Genomic DNA, 15,745 nt, shown 5'->3' with positions numbered 1-15,745 from the left:
CAGCGTACAAAATGACAACAAAGATGGCAACAGCTGATACCAAGACTATGAGTGTTGTAAGAGAAAAAATGCTACACTGGCACACTGTTTACAAAGTTTCATCCATTTCCAGCCCAATGGAGGATTATTCAATGTAAGCTTGGTGTATATGATATCATCTTACTTAATCTTAGCGAGATTTAGGTAGTATATATGTCACAGCCTTTTTTGTAATGAAGAAAGAGTGGATTCTATTTTCTCAGTTCCCTTATTGGTATAGCTTTATTGCAATATTGCAGTTGATTACATCGTGGTTGATTTGACAAGTAGATGTGTCAGCTTCTAAAGAGAGTTTAGTGTTTTTATCTTAGAACTGTAGTGAAACTAAGTACCAAAAAGTCAGAGTTTAAACATCACTTCGTCTCTCAACAAGAATTGTGTGGGCCAACTAAACATGCTTTTCCTAGTGACACGGGAGTGTTCATCAAAAGTTTCCAAATGCAAAACCACTGTTTTGCATTTGGAAATAATTTACGGGAGTTGATTTTTAAGCTTCTATGAACTTCTTTTCTCATTATTTTAGAAAGAAATACAGCGATTTTTAAACTTCGTAGCATTGTTGTTTCATCATTTTAGATGTTTTGACATACGATTATTCACCTGCGAAAAAGGAAAAATTTGTTATATACATTTTACATTATATTATACATATTACATTATATTCATTGATCTCACAACATTGTATAATAATTGAATATAACAATGGCTTTTGCAATGTTTGTAAGCTAACTAAAGTTTGTGTGCAAGACATCTCTATTGTTTTCGACTTGCAAAAATATCTTGTGCATTTAACAACAGGTTAACATTGAAAACTCTTACAAAGGTGATAACTATTATATCCATGTAAAGTTACAGTTCAGTGGTACTGTAAACACAGGTAAATTTACAGAATTTAACGACCCTAAATTGATAAATTTTGCATTGTCTCAGATTATAATTATTTTACATAAAAAAGTCAATATCTTAATCTTCTTATTGCTTTTAGAGAATTAAACTTAAAAATAACTAAAATAATAAAAAAATAAAAATTTAAATTATAACAGAATATTATTTTATAATCCATCATTGGCGTTGTTAGCATTGTAGTGATATTGAGTAGTAGATATTAGATGCTGTAAAATTAGATAAAAAATTGTTGTTCTAATAATAATTGGTTATTATTTCTATGAGTACTAACACATTCTAGCCAATTTTTTTCTTGCACAGTAGAAGGTACAAAGATAGACTTGAAGCATAGGAATTTGAGTTTAGAACTACCACAGTCCAGAGACTGGAAGAAGGTCATTTATATGCATGCTAGCATGGAAAGTGGACATTAGAAAACTGATGATGTTAATGATGATAATGACAGTGGATTTTTTTTATTTTCTGATTGTGGTAATAATAATAATAATATATAATTGTTTTGTAGGGAAATCTCTGAAGAGAAGACTTACCCAATAGTAAATGCTGCCAAAAGGTTAGTATATTTTCTCTTGAATGTTAATCCTAGCGAGAATGTTTAAATGCTTTGTCTGTGCCATTCTTATATATTTATTAGTTTAAGATTTCGAAAAAATCCTATAATTGCAAATCTTAAGTCTGATTTAGATTCTAATCCTGATCTTTTGGCATTTTTTTTATTGATTTTAACTGATTATTTATTTGTACAATGTAGGTTATCATTGCTCAGCAGTAACATGCAAGCGGAAGAGGAAACCATGTTAAGGTCATTTCTTGCATCGAAACTGAACAAAAATGAAGAAATTAGTTACGAAAGTGTAGTACTTAGCATCGAGCCAAACTACTTTGTTCAAGATGTACCCACACAAATATATTATAAGGCAATTACAAGAGAATCAGGAGGTGCTGCAAACACAGGGTAAGATTTTTAACAAAAGTGCTATTGGTTATAGTTTAAACACCATTTTATAAAAGTAGTCACGCATACATTAAATAATTGCATCCCATGTGATGCCAGCCTTTCTATTTTGCGTCAACACTTGAAATTGCCAAGTTAATGCTGAAATGATTTAAATAAACAAGTTTGCTTTTTTTTATTTATTTATTTTTGCCTTTTTTTACTATTTATGAGACAACATAAGTATGATGCAATGTTTTGTTTAAAAAGTTGTTTTGTTTTCAATAATTGTAATTGTGTCTTAAAAAATATGATTTTTTTTTAATTTAGAATGGATGCAGAGAAAACAGATGTGTTCATAGTGTGCTTTGTAGCATCAGCCTTATCAGGACTTGAAATGTATCCTTTTATTCCTCAGTCAACAAAAAAGTTTTTGGAAATTTCTTTTATGTTTATGTCTCAAAAACTTGTGACTAAATCGCACAGACCTTAACACTTGTAGGTTTCAAGCTGATTTGGATAATTACTGCAATTCTTTGATGCCATACTTAGAAAAATATATGGTGAGTACTTAAAATAAATTAGCTTCATTCTTATATATCAAGTTTTTCTTTATTTTGATGTAAGATTTCTAAAAATTATATTTTATTTTGTATCGGAGATTCTTTCTCATATTTTCTTTTTTCAAGGAATCCGTGGATATTAGTGAATATTTAAAGCTATTGGAATCGTGGTATGAAACCAATGTATGAATAAATGTTTTTTTCTTTTTACAAATTGCTTGCACATGGTTTATGATGAAACAAATTTCTAATTTGTGAAACTTTTGTTTATAGATATGTTTTGTGGAGAGATGCTTGACATATTTTTCTGACGATCTATCAACTTTGATATGCGCTGTAAGTAGCATTTGAAAACCAAAAAAAATTAGCTTTGATGTGATGGAAACACATTGTGGAAACTCTTGAATTGGTGTATTTTGTTGCAGTAAACTCAGGAATTGGTGTATTTTGTTTCAGTTTACTAAAGGATTGGTGTATTTTGTTGCAGTAAACTAAGGGATTGGTGTATTTTGTTGCAGTAAACTAAGGGATTGGTACATTTTGTTGCAGTAAACTTATAGGCATGGGCGTATTTTAAAAAACTGGTGAACTTCGACCCGTTTATAAGTATTTATTATCAAGTTAATTCGTCCAAAAGATTATTCTACAAAAACTTTTCTAATATTTTGAAGCTTTTTCATTGGTTAAATTCTACCTTTTTTTTAGCTGCTAAATAACATATTTCATCTAACATTGTAGGGTTTTTGCGGAGACAGTGTAACAGTTGATGAAAACATATCTGCAGAAGCAACAACAGATATTCAAAGGTACTACGAAACAAAAAAAAGTCGCAATGTGGTAGAAATTTAAGTTTACACTCTCCGTTTTATATTTTTTCTCAGAAAAGTAAAAAAAGACAATAAATTTCGCATGCTTGTAGGCACTTCAACGCCCCTTAACACTACGGTCTTTACTTTTAACCCTACCCTCGTGTTTGAACTTTAAAATAGACTGGAATAATAGTACACAAAACGTAAGGAGTCGCATACATTTCAATTACTTTGAAATAACTGTGTCAGAGATCTTTAAATGACCTAAACAATACTTTAAGTAAATCAGAACATTGATCTACCTCTCTGTTTTACTGGATTAGCGTGAAAAAATGCTATAGCTGCTTTGGACAAAAATAAAATGTACCCATGTAAGACGGAAAGAGGTTGGTGTAGTGGTAGCGCATTTAACTTGTAATCATAAGGTTGCAGGTTCGAGTCTCCACTCTGGCGCATTTTAAATGTAGTGTTGTCAGCCCATTTAGTACCATCTACTGACCGCTAACCAGCTTGTGTGGCAGGCAAGCAAGTTAGAGCAATGCTATAATTTAAAGTAGTTACAGTCGTAGGGAAGGAAGAGCCAGCTGTTAGGATGGAATCTCCAAGGACGTTAAATCTTCCCGTGCTTATATACTTACTTCTGGGACATGTTGTCTAATTGGAAACAAGGTTGAATGGTGATATTAAAAAATGAGTCTATGAGAAACGTATTTTGTTAAACATTTTTATTTTCGATTTAGATTTCTTAAATGTTGCAGTTTATCCCAATTGTTTTTGGAGAAATCTTCTTCTGTGAGTTTTATCTGTTATTCTTCTACTTCTCTGTTCACGTTTGGTGTTTGAATGATATCGCGAAATGTTGCAGGCAGTACGATTGTTTAAAACCATTCCCTCTTCATATCTAGCTCACGAATAATAAATATAAACGTTATCACAGAATGTGTGCAAATAAAAAATTGGTGATCAAGTCAGCGCAAATTGTTGTTGACTGTTTTTTTCAGAAAACTCCATCATCATCGTCTCTTCAAGATTTGGCAACTTTGGACAGCAGTCATGCTATGAAAATACGTCAGGATCAGGAAGGCAATTACATCATTGATGGAAAAAGTGAGCTTCTTTTACGGAAATAGAATAGAAGGAAGAATGTATTGGCTACAAGTCAACTTTGTGTGGCAAGCAAACCATTACCAGTAATGTACCATAGTGACATTCCATGGAGGGAAGAAACAACCGTTGGGAGAGATTCTCTAAAGACGTTCTCTGCTTACGTGTGCTAGAATCAAAAAGAATTTGTACATTTGCATTGAAATTTACTTTCTTTTCTCACGCAGGATCGACAACATTTTGTGAAGAATGTATAAAAGCAATGCAAGCGCTCACAAGTGGACATCCAATTAAAATGAGACAGTTATTGGAAAATTATAAATTGAAGGTAAGGAAGCAGCAGGAGACCTACCTGAACTTAATGTCTGTGTTTGGCGTTGCTTCCATAGCCCTATGATGGTTTAAGATTCTCTTGATCATTGATGCGCGTGAGGTTTTATTTATAAACGAACAAAAACAAACAATTAAACAAAAGTAAACAAAAACAACAAAACGAACTAATTATACTTGATACGTAGATATGTGTCACTTTTTATTCAATAATTTTTTTTTACAAAAACCGTCCTACCTGCAAATTTAATATTCATTATTTCCGTACGGAAATCATGCATCATTATTTTTACCCTTTACGTGGTATGATGTTTCTCGATTTCAGAGTATACAAGATATGAACACGTTCAAAAGATTAATCAACCAATCAGAGACGGATTACTACACGTTGTACAAGTGAGTAAATTTCCTGCAAAATTAGAACAAAAAAACCCAGTGGTGTTAAATACTTTCTAGACATGTAAAAGAATTAAATTTAGCCCAAAAGAAAAAAGGTAAAAAAAACATAATTAAAATTATAGTTGACCAAGTTTTTTGTACTAACTGTAAATTATCAGATCATATATGAATATATACTCGTCAATTTTTAGTCAATAAACATATGGTTATACTCTTAAATTTTTTTGCGTATAATGTTTTTCGCGGGTCAAAAAATTGCACTATTTAGTGTAATTTTCGGTTTAAAATTTTGTATGAAAAAAATTTAAGAAATTAAGACAGATTTAGCGTATAATTATTTTCGCAAAACCCATTTTGGAGACGGGTTCTTTTCTTTAATTCTCAAAAAAATTTCTTGAATGACAATGGAAACTTTAATTTGGTGAACGTAAAGATGCGCTTGATGTTTGCATCCAAACTACATTGAAGTTTTACCCATCCTGTGATAATCTTACAGATTTTAAAACCTTATTATTATTATTCCTAATATTTATACAGGATATAACTACTTCAGTGTTGGAAACACTGTTATCAACGTGGGTCCTGTGTTCTGAATTAGGTTTACGCCGGCATTGCCTACCCAACTTTTCTCACATGGTATGGGTTGTCCCTTGTCCCGTAGATGTGGTGAAGACACTTACTAAACATGTCCGCGCTGTAGATCGAACCACGGGCTTTGTGGTTACGAAGCGAAATCACTAACCACAATGCCACACGCCGCAATAAATTCTCTTTTAATTCTTCTTTTCAGAACCTATGTATTCCTCATCACTTGCGGAAATGGCGTCGTTTTGTTGCGTAATGCGAAATTGCAGAACAGTTTTCAGACTATCAGAACGACGAAACAAGTTATAGACGTGCTGGAATCCTTCATCCATCGTCTGGGTGGATTTGGCGTGATTGATACCAACGAAAAGAAACTTGAGCTAAACGCGAAGCTAGCTATCTAGCTCTGTGTCGGGAAATTAATTCTTCTGCATATTAGTTTTCTGAGAAGTATGAGCTTTTAGCCTACTGCTTTCTTAATTGTGAAGCAATGCCTTTGAAGACCTGTCGAGTCTGGGCCATATTTTCTACCCCAAGAATGCTTTTTAATGAATGCTTTACCAGGAAAATTTACCAATACAATTATTTTCAGCTTTTCGCGTTACCAGATTATATCCAGCTGGCAGTGGCTATAATCTGAAATTGATATTTAAAGCATGTCTAAAAATCAAAATGATATTAATTTGATCAAATCGATTTATTTGTGGTAACATAAAGTCGAATGAAAAATCCAGGTGTCCCGTTGCTTACAAAATGGTCAGGGAATCAAGACGTAGATTGAAAATATGATCTCGTTGGGGCTTTTTTTATATGTGGAAATCTTCCACCCGTCTTTTTCCTTCAACAAATATTCAATTTATTTTATTAAATATAACAACGACAGCGTTTTCCAACCGAACGTTGCATAAAAACAATCCGTGAGCATGACAGATTTAAATAAGTCATTTGCTTAAAAAATTTTAAAATAAATATTGTGTTAGACCATAGAACATATTTTTTCACCGAGTTTTTGGAAACGCCTTTATAATCTTATCGGTTACAAAAAGTTTGGCAAAAAAAAATTTTAGTCGGTAAAAATGTTAGTCACTCTTTACTGACTATATTTAATCAACTTGCCTTGTTTTATAAAAATTTCAGCGAAGTGAGTAAAAACGGTTACTCGAAAAAAATCGTAAAAAAAGATGGTCGGTGCTAAATGTTAGTTGCTGAGTCAAAAAATTTGTCACTTTTTATCGATTTTTTTATCGATAAGACATAGTCTTTTTTAATGATATTAAATTTGTGTGGCACTCACAAAAAGTAAAAAAAAAATGGTAGCAAGGATGTTCATTTTATAAACGTTGGCTTTGTGCCGCATTGTTTAGATTTATTGAATTGATAGTTAGAGAATATTTTTTGCAGTCATTTTATTTAATATTTATTTCTATATTTTGTATTTATTTTAATGCGTTGTATTTAATATACTGGTGTAAGTATATCCCATCAATTCTTTCTATTGTAATAAATGAAGTAAAACTTCTATACGAAGGATAACCTTTTTTGATCTTCTAATTTAAGCAATTTCCCTGTCCCGGCTTGATCTTTTTTATAAGCACCTCTACTTTTGACCTAGAGAGAAAAGCTGCTTCACGGTTGCTTAACGAAAGTGGTCTGAAACATATTCACACGCAACTTTACAAAAAAAATGGAGTAAATGTTATTCGAATCAAAATTAGACAGAAATAGAATTTACCATAAATGAGTATAAACGATTATCTTGGAGACAAACCTGAAAATCTTGTTCGTCTCGACGCCAGGACTTAAAAAGGTTGTTTGGGATATTCGATTTAAAAGTCACTTTATCACAACTAAGGTCTCACTGCTGGCCAACGTCGATCCCAGGGCCTGTAGCGTTTTTTTTATATGAGGATGAAACGTCTGTTGTACCAGGGCTTTGTACGCGTTTTATCCTTATATCAAAAAAGCTGCAGACCCTGGGATCGAGGTTGACTACCGGCTGATAATTATAACCTGGAAATCTATGAACGCATTTTATATTCGACATTTATGAACGCGTCGGTATCCGGTAGTTAAAAATTCGAAGTATAATAGCAGCGTTGCTGTGATAATTTAAAAAAAAATTAAACTTAGCAGGCGTAATTATCGCGTCCAAACAACAACAATTAAAAACGCTTCAAACACACCAAAAACAGAAGAGGTGATAAGAAACTGGTGATAAAGTTGATTTATTATCACGTTGATTTGTGTCTTGTGCGCTTACAAACTTTGAAAAATAATACATAGAAGAAATAAAGAGTGAAGAAAAGTATGTAGTAATTTTTGTACAGGTATTTTTTCTTATCTCTTATTTTGCTACAAGATGTGATGCTATTGTTTACTGCATGTCGTGTTTGTGTTTGTGTTGTTGTTGTTGTTGTTGTTGTTGTTGTCCTTTCCGTGTTTCATAAGAATTTATTTTACATCCATTATACATAATTCATTTATTTTGAAAAATTGCGGAGTGGGCTCAATTAAAAAATTCTTAGAAAAAAATTAAAAAGACAGAGTAAAGGACGTTCACTTTGCCAAGCTTAGTTTTCTTGACATCCCACAGCTCCGTGTTCCAATATGCATCGGCAACTTAGTTCGTCGGGTAACTGTATCCGGAGTATATAGCCTATTCAATTACCCTTCTTTTGATAGAGAGGGTAAAACCTGGCAAAATTTGAAAAGGTATTGAACAAACTTTTGATTTCGTCGCGGAAGAACACAAAACCTTTAGGAGTTGTTATTGTCTTATAATTGTCATTTATATGCCAGTGCAGTAACTTCAGTCAAAAAAACCCTCTACAACAACAAAAGAAGATCCAGAAAATTAGGTCTCTTCCACTGATTTAGACACAGCTGTTAGTTTCAATCTTGTCACTGTTCTGCGAAGATTACCGAAAGAATTAAACGGTTAATTGGTCTACCTCCGCAGTCTGCGAAATTGCTACTTTTGCGCATACGTAAGTGAACAGCGTTTGAATATTGAATTGATGTAATCTTAAAAAGATAGAGTTATTTATTGAACGGAGGGGTTGAATATACTGAATGCTGGGAGTTGAATACGGAATGCTGGGAGTTGAATACGGAATGCTGGGAGTTGAATATACTGAATGCTGGGAATTGAATACGGAATGGCTGCATAAGTACAAATTGAGGGAATATACCATGTATGATGTCAAACCGGGGGAATATGGTGTTTTTTTAAAAAGAAGCCAGAGAAAGTGTATCATCTAGTTTTGTTCGATCACTGAGTTGTTATTTTTTACTTACAGCCGCCTACGCAATATTACTTTGTAAAAAACTTTATTGCTTGGTTGGTGTTACATACTTAACAGTAAAAATATTTTTTTTAATTTAAAATTCTTTTTAATTTTTTTTTTAGTTAACGATGCGTAAAATACACGTGACACATATGTTGGTTACCATGGTAATATACTGGTATGTTCTTCTTTTATGGCGCATACTTCAATAAGCGTAGTTCACTAAGAATTAAGCTTTTAAGGCTTTTTAAAAAGTAAATTTAAAATGAAATTCCTGTGTTTTATCCAAAGAAAAATACCTTCTGTAAAACTGCTGATAAATTTCTCCTGGTTTTTATTGAGCCGATATATCTCACATGTCATGAAAATACATAAATAGTCAAAATAAAAATAGGGCTTGAACAAAAATCTTCCTCTTTATCAATTTTTCTTCAAAAGGTGTCTTCTGCTGAGTTAGGGTTCACTCCACAAAAGCTGTATACATACCCGTCGAAGAATTCACAGTATAAGATACTAAAGTATTGCCATTTTGTAAGATGTTTCTTTCGTGTGTTGCAAGTGTGGGTTTTAGAGATTTCAAATTAAAATTGTGCTGTCGCAGGATTTTGCAACGGTTTTGGTTAATTTTTCGCTAGAGGCCTTTTGGAATGGGTCCGGCTGTAAAGAGCTCAACATCAATATAATTGATGGGTGTGTACTTGAGCTCTGGTTGTGCATCATTCGGTGATATCTCGTTAGTACGTGTTAGTAGAAAGGTATATCGCAAAGAGTACATACGCCTCGCCCTCGTGGTATGTCGCAAGGAGGTAGTATCCTCGCTTTTGTCTACTACATGTGCTAGGGAGATAGCACAGTCCGTAGAGTAATCGCCCAGCAAGCGATTAGCAATCAAAAACTTGTAACAATACAGTCCACGATGCTGAAAACACACAAATGTCTAAGAATAATGGAAAAACCACAACAAGCGTTCAACCTAGGACGTTAAAAAAAGGGTCATCTAAAGTGGATTATGTTCCATTCTAAATTTCTAAAGTTTTGAAGCCGAGTAACACATTCTAACGCACGATAAATATTTCTACAATTTAGGCTTGCATGTATTATGGGTTCGTCACAATTTTCACAAAACTCACCCAACGATAGAAAAACCAGTTTAAATGGTATGGCATTCAAACCTTTCAATGAATTCCGAAATACTATGGTTGTGTTTACATTTATTGATGCGGTCTACTTATGCTCTCTTTTTAGCATCTAACACAACGACGGAGAGCGAGGAAAATCATTTTAAAGTTTTTCAACGCATCTTGGAGAGCGAAGAATACGATCGTAGACTTCGACCGGGTGTATTTCGTATGTATATTTATTTACTTGTTGAATGTTTGTTGAAAAAAAAAACACTTGATCGATGCAGCGGAACAGTTACGGAAATATGTGACCCATCTAAACACAAAAAGTTTTAATTGTTAAACTGTTGCATACATATGCTTTTAACTTATAGGATCATGCGTTTTTTTACCAATGGTTAAGAAAATATCAAGGCTCAATGTTGTTTGATGACGTCATTAACTTGTCGGTTTCGAAAGAATAAGTTTAGCTTATCTTGTGAGAATTGCCCCAATTATGGACCCAGGTGGTCCCTGGTTACTCACGCGGGAGATATGATATCACTTTTTCCCGCCCTTTTTAAGTTATCCGGCCCCAAATATAAAAGCGAAATGTAATGTATTTCACAGTGGACTCTCCATAACCCGAAACCCTTTAACTCGCACCGCTCCTTAACTCGAACGAATTCGTAGGCACCGTGAAAATTTCCTAATAAACTCTCATAATCAACTCTCTACTACACGAATCTCAATAACTCGAAAAAGTTGAACAATATTTTTTGCTCCTTGAAAGCATATTAGACTATTTTCGCTCTTCATAACTCGAACAATCTGAAAATTGAAGAATTTCAGAGTTTTTTCTGATTCGAATATTTTCTACGTGTGTTCGCCCCCTTAGATCATTCGAAGGAAGTCATTCGAACGCGCCGTTCGAATGTCAAGTGGTGTATTTACAAATATTCTTGCGTTGAAGTTATCATTTTCATGAATAAAATGGCGTCTGTGGCAGCAGGGAAAAAACGTCCATTACTCAAGCCGCTCCATAACTCGAACAATTTCGGATTCCCCGTGAAAGTTTGAGTTATACAGAGTCCACTGCATATTTATTTAATGTAATGTGTTTTACGTCGTGCCGAACCTCAAAATAATAACAAACAAACGTTTCGGTTACTTCACACAAAAAGTCCACTTTGGAGGTTATAGACAGGCACAGTTGGTGTATTATTGTAATAGCCTGGTTATAAGGTCGTGGAACATAACAAGGAGAAAAAATATAAGAAAATAGATTTTTAAACTATTTACAAATTAACAAACATTAAGGTGTAGCGCTGCAGTGACGCGCCCATTTTTGTTTTCAAAATAATTTGTTTTAAAACTTTGCTTTAGTTTTGAGAAAACAAAAACTGTGATCACATAATCAAAATGATAAAAAAAACCTTTCAAAATGACTGCTGCTCCGTTAGATCGCCCAAACATGCTGCCATTGCTAGAACGTCATGTTGTATTCATCAACCCCTGCTTTCTCGATAACTTCGCGGCAAGATCAAAATGGATATTCCTACTCTGATGCTATTTGATACCGCTTATAAAAAGCGCTAATTAAGCCACGGGTAAACGAACCTTTAAGAAAACAAGGTTGTACTATCCCTGGAAAGAAATTCCTATATCAGCACACTAATCCATAAAAAACAAACCTGGTATAAAGAGTATCAATTATCAGTTTTTGTGTTTAGGAGAACCTTTAAAAATTGCAGTGACGCTTATCATTCACGCACTTGGACCTGTTAATGAAAAGAAATTTGTAAGTAATTTGCCTACTTGTCTTTTGTCGTAGAGAGAAGAAGGCCGATTGTGTAAACAGTGTTTGTATTCTAATGTACGGAGACGGGGAAAGACCTAAAAACACATAACGCAACTTTTATTGTGGCATCTGTTACAGCTTTGTGAGTTACTTTACAAAGCTTTTCGTGTTGTTTAAGTGCACGAAAAACAAATTCCGCTAATGACGACACTTCTTTCTTGTAAATGCCAACTAAACGTAATCGGTGATACTCGAAAACTAAAAGCCACTGAGTAGCTCAACCTTAATCCCAGGGCCTGTAGAGGATGAATCACGTACGTAAGCGTTTTATCCTCCTATCAAAAAACGCTACAAGCCCTGGGATCGAGGTTGACAATCGCTGCGTTTGCCGACGATGTTTATTTTTATCCTTTTTGTAGAATTTAGTAAAATTTAATGTCGCACAGAAATTAAAAATAAGTTGCACACGAAAATAACAGCCGGTATTCTATTTTGTTTTAAGACCTTGGATGTTTTTGTGTTAAACTTTTTATTTTATGTAACATATTTTTCCTCTTACTTTTTTCAGCTAATAATAATAAATTATCTAACATTTGCTACTTGTTCTGATTTTGTAGCATCCTTTTTATACAAACACTATTTTTTAGACCGTGGGAACAGATTTATATTTGTCACAAGCATGGACCGATGACCGGTTAGTATTCGATCCGGACCACCCGGGTCGATACATCCAATTAATTGGAGATGACTGTGATACAGTCTGGACGCCGGACTTACATTTTACAAACTCCCGTTCTGGCACTAGACATTTAATATCAAAGGAAAATAAAGTTTTATTTGTCTTTGGAAATGGCTTTGTTGTCAACGGTCAGCGGTAAGTAATGCGTGGTCGGCGATAAGAAACCGTAGTCATAGCAACAATTGCGCGTATCATATTTACTCGGAGCACTTCCACCCTGATTAAACGTACAATGTGGCACTCAACCGTGATCCCAGGGCTTCTTATCAGTCTTGTATATCATCAGAACTTATGAAAGCTTATGGAAATACTTAGGAAATATTCCCTGTACGTATATTCTAATTCAGTCTGGACGCCGCATGGTTGGTGGTATGCAGATTAATAGGAACCTTTTTCTTTTTTTTAGTTTTGCGTTGGATTTTTTGTGCAAACTTAATCTGTATTACTATCCTAAAGATAAACAAAACTGCACTCTTCAACTCGAAAGTTGTAAGTTCTGTTTCATAGTTTACTAAATGCTCCGCTATCTATTTTCTTTATGAACTGCGCTAGTATCAATTTTTTTTCTAGAGCGTCCTGCTCGGAAAAACAATGCATTTTTGACTTCCAGAGGCCTTGCCAATAAACATATTATTTCTTCTTCTTTATAGATGGCTATCCCACGTCGGATTTGATAGTGGAGTGGTTCCAAGTACCAAAACCAGTTGCTATTCTTGAAGAAGGAATGCCAATAGCTGGTTTTCTTCTGGAGAAATTGGTTACCAGAAACTACACTAGACGCTACTTTAACTCTTCCCGTAAGTATATCAGAACAGCTCATTGGTTGTTGTAGCTACTTTAAAGTGTTTCGTCTATAACAGTCGCCTGTATTTCTTTCCAAATTAATAGGTTAAAGTTTTGGTAGATTAGCTTTCACTTTGTGAAATGTTATTGAAATCTTTATGTCGTAAAATAATCATTAAACGCAGCTGAAAAAATCGTATCGCAGACAAAAAGATTAAATAAATACTCCAAACTTGTTCTTAGGGCTATTCTAAGTCTGTAATATACTTCGTCCCGTCAGAATGTCATAGGTGTAGAAGAGAACTGAGGACGAGATTAGTTTTGTCATGATCGGAATCAGATCGGAATAAACTACCCAACCGTTTATAAAACTTATCATCTAAAAATACAACAAATATCTTATGAATGCAGAACATAAGATGGCTTCGTGATGAGGCCGCGTATAAAAACCAATTAGGAAGGTTTGCGCAGCAAGTTGTTAAGAAACATCCTCGTTTAGGTCAAAGTTAATAAAAAATAAGAAATAAAAATTGCTTGCTTCGATTTAGATACGATGAATCAATATTCTTGTCTCGAGGTTGATTTTCATTTATCAAGAACATTCACCTATTACCTGTTCAACGTGTATGCTCCCTCCATCTTGCTAGTTGCGATGACGTATGCATCTTTCTTCATTCCGCCAGGAGCCATCCCAGGAAGAATTAGCTTGATAGTTACCAATCTACTTTCTACCATGTTGATTTTTCAAAACTCAACCCTGGAATTGAATAAACTCGATTACCGAACTTACCTCGATTATTTTTTCTTGGTGGACATTTTATTTATTTTATCGACAATGGCGGAGTACATATGCATTTTGTTCTTAAAAGAGTATAATATGAAGGTATGTATTTGGATATAATCTAGTTGTTAGCGTTTCGTGCCTTGTTGACATTGCCTACGGTGCCATTTCTAGGCAAAAGGTCTGTGGACAAGGTTGCTTACATAATAACGCGCCATTAAAAGGGGATAATGAGAAACGAGAAGTCGAAATAAACTGCGTAAAACAACGCTGAGGTTTTATTTTGTAAATGTGCATTCCTGGAGGCTTCTTAAGGCAAAAGCCTGCTTCAATGTTATAGCACGTCGGTTCAAGGCGCACGAAACAAATTACAGTCCCTTAAGCGGACATCCTCCAAAGCGAAAACCTCTAAATGACGGACAGAAATTTCACACCGGACGAATCCTATGAGAAACTTTCATAACAAAACATCACCAAAGCGGAGACTCCATAAAGCAAAAACTTTTTTCATAATTCACCTGCATAAATCGACGCAGAAAAATACAGTTTTTCGTATTCCATCTCTTTCCAAAACATTTATTTATAGCAAAAGATCATTTCGTGAAAAGCAGTCACTCTTCTTTATATTTACTCCACGACTTTTTCTTGACCAGAGATATAATATTTACAAAGGTACTTCTAACCTATACCCTTCTCCAGTGTTTTTAGTTTCTAAAAATAGTCTTATTAGAGAGATAAAACATAAATATTCATTTTGATATTGGCACAGGAATGTGACTCACGACTTTATCCAAGAGAAAGTCGGGCTAGTATAAAACAAGCCTATCTAAATTTGGGAACTGTTTAATCCAAATCTCAATCAAAGCGGACACCTCTCTGAAGCGGACTAGATTTTTTGTCCTGAAAGTGTCCCTTTTATTGAGGTCCCACTGTACTCAATATTGTGTAATATTTAGAAGCGCTCTTCATGATCTTTGTACTTCTTTTAGCGTTCGAAAGCTCGCAAAAACAGTTTCTGCAACGCCAGTTTTAACAATCATCAGTCTACTTTGCAAGGAAATACACGTTCGACATATCGCAGGCTACCATTATTAAAATTTAATATGGCGGATAATAGTGGGATGAATTCTCCGCGTGAAAAGCATTGCTGCACGACTAATCGAGGCGAAAGTTTTCACCATGAAGAATTGTTATGTGTGTTGACTGTGGACACGATAGCGAGAGCAGTGTTCCCTGTACTCTACTGTGGATTTTTAGGTGTTTATGCGTATTATATTTCTTATTCATGAATACCAAATGCACTTTCCTTAAAGACGGATTATCACTTAGCATTTTGTGTTCAGTATTAGGGCATGAGCATTGAGATTTTTAGAATACGGTGCCAACTCAGTAGTATTAAAGGTCGAGATAATCTAACTTCCCAAGCTTTTACAACTAATTTCTCTTTCGACAACAAATAAAAATCGAGCATTTTAGCGTTTATATCTAAACACGAGGAGCTGCAGCCAAGAACTCTGTCAGTGTCATCAAATTGTAGGTTTTGTCTTTGTTTTTGAAGATTCTTTTTACTTGCAGTCAAGCAAAT

At 34.2% G+C, this 15,745-nt stretch overlaps 3 protein-coding genes across 4 annotated transcripts in view; all 3 read left to right on the top strand.

Moving 5' to 3' along the window:
* Nucleotides 1-15,745, top strand: part of LOC130649480 (cytoplasmic tRNA 2-thiolation protein 2-like) — a 96,998-nt gene that overhangs the window by 50,589 nt on the left and 30,664 nt on the right. The window lies entirely within an intron of this gene.
* On the top strand, nucleotides 7-7,196 carry LOC130649482 (protein Njmu-R1-like). The gene is made up of 13 exons (XM_057455763.1): nucleotides 7-133; nucleotides 1,451-1,498; nucleotides 1,697-1,900; nucleotides 2,210-2,278; nucleotides 2,382-2,442; nucleotides 2,569-2,625; nucleotides 2,716-2,778; nucleotides 3,181-3,248; nucleotides 3,992-4,043; nucleotides 4,253-4,358; nucleotides 4,583-4,683; nucleotides 5,011-5,081; nucleotides 5,875-7,196. The coding sequence occupies exons 1-13, from the start codon at nucleotides 12-14 to the stop codon at nucleotides 6,071-6,073; spliced, it is 1,221 nt and encodes a 406-aa protein (XP_057311746.1). The 5' UTR covers nucleotides 7-11; the 3' UTR covers nucleotides 6,074-7,196.
* Nucleotides 8,726-15,727, top strand: LOC130649489 (glycine receptor subunit alpha-2-like). 2 transcript variants are annotated; one of them, XM_057455772.1, is made up of 7 exons: nucleotides 8,726-9,134; nucleotides 10,043-10,113; nucleotides 10,202-10,303; nucleotides 11,790-11,857; nucleotides 12,505-13,393; nucleotides 13,928-14,262; nucleotides 15,150-15,727. In XM_057455772.1, the coding sequence occupies exons 1-5, from the start codon at nucleotides 9,085-9,087 to the stop codon at nucleotides 12,733-12,735; spliced, it is 522 nt and encodes a 173-aa protein (XP_057311755.1). In that variant the 5' UTR covers nucleotides 8,726-9,084; the 3' UTR covers nucleotides 12,736-13,393; nucleotides 13,928-14,262; nucleotides 15,150-15,727. The 2 variants fall into 2 exon arrangements, with proteins under 2 accessions (XP_057311755.1, XP_057311754.1); XM_057455771.1 differs by lacking the exons at nucleotides 8,726-9,134; nucleotides 10,043-10,113; nucleotides 10,202-10,303; nucleotides 11,790-11,857 and having other exon boundaries at nucleotides 12,740-13,393.

Source organism: Hydractinia symbiolongicarpus, chromosome 7 (genome assembly GCF_029227915.1).
Source record: "Hydractinia symbiolongicarpus strain clone_291-10 chromosome 7, HSymV2.1, whole genome shotgun sequence".
NCBI lineage: Eukaryota > Metazoa > Cnidaria > Hydrozoa > Anthoathecata > Hydractiniidae > Hydractinia > Hydractinia symbiolongicarpus.
This window is presented reverse-complemented; position numbering and strand designations above follow the sequence as displayed.

Coding starts and splice junctions, on each gene's coding strand:
- LOC130649489 (XM_057455771.1), top strand. CDS start 13,321: ATGCCAATAGCTGGTTTTCTTCTGGAGAAATTGGTTACCAGAAACTAC. Junction 13,394..13,927: donor ACGCTACTTTAACTCTTCCC/GTAAGTATATCA, acceptor GCTTCGATTTAG/ATACGATGAATCAATATTCT. Junction 14,263..15,149: donor TAAAAGAGTATAATATGAAG/GTATGTATTTGG, acceptor TACTTCTTTTAG/CGTTCGAAAGCTCGCAAAAA.
- LOC130649482 (XM_057455763.1), top strand. CDS start 12: ATGACAACAAAGATGGCAACAGCTGATACCAAGACTATGAGTGTTGTA. Junction 134..1,450: donor CCAATGGAGGATTATTCAAT/GTAAGCTTGGTG, acceptor ATTGTTTTGTAG/GGAAATCTCTGAAGAGAAGA. Junction 1,499..1,696: donor ATAGTAAATGCTGCCAAAAG/GTTAGTATATTT, acceptor TGTACAATGTAG/GTTATCATTGCTCAGCAGTA.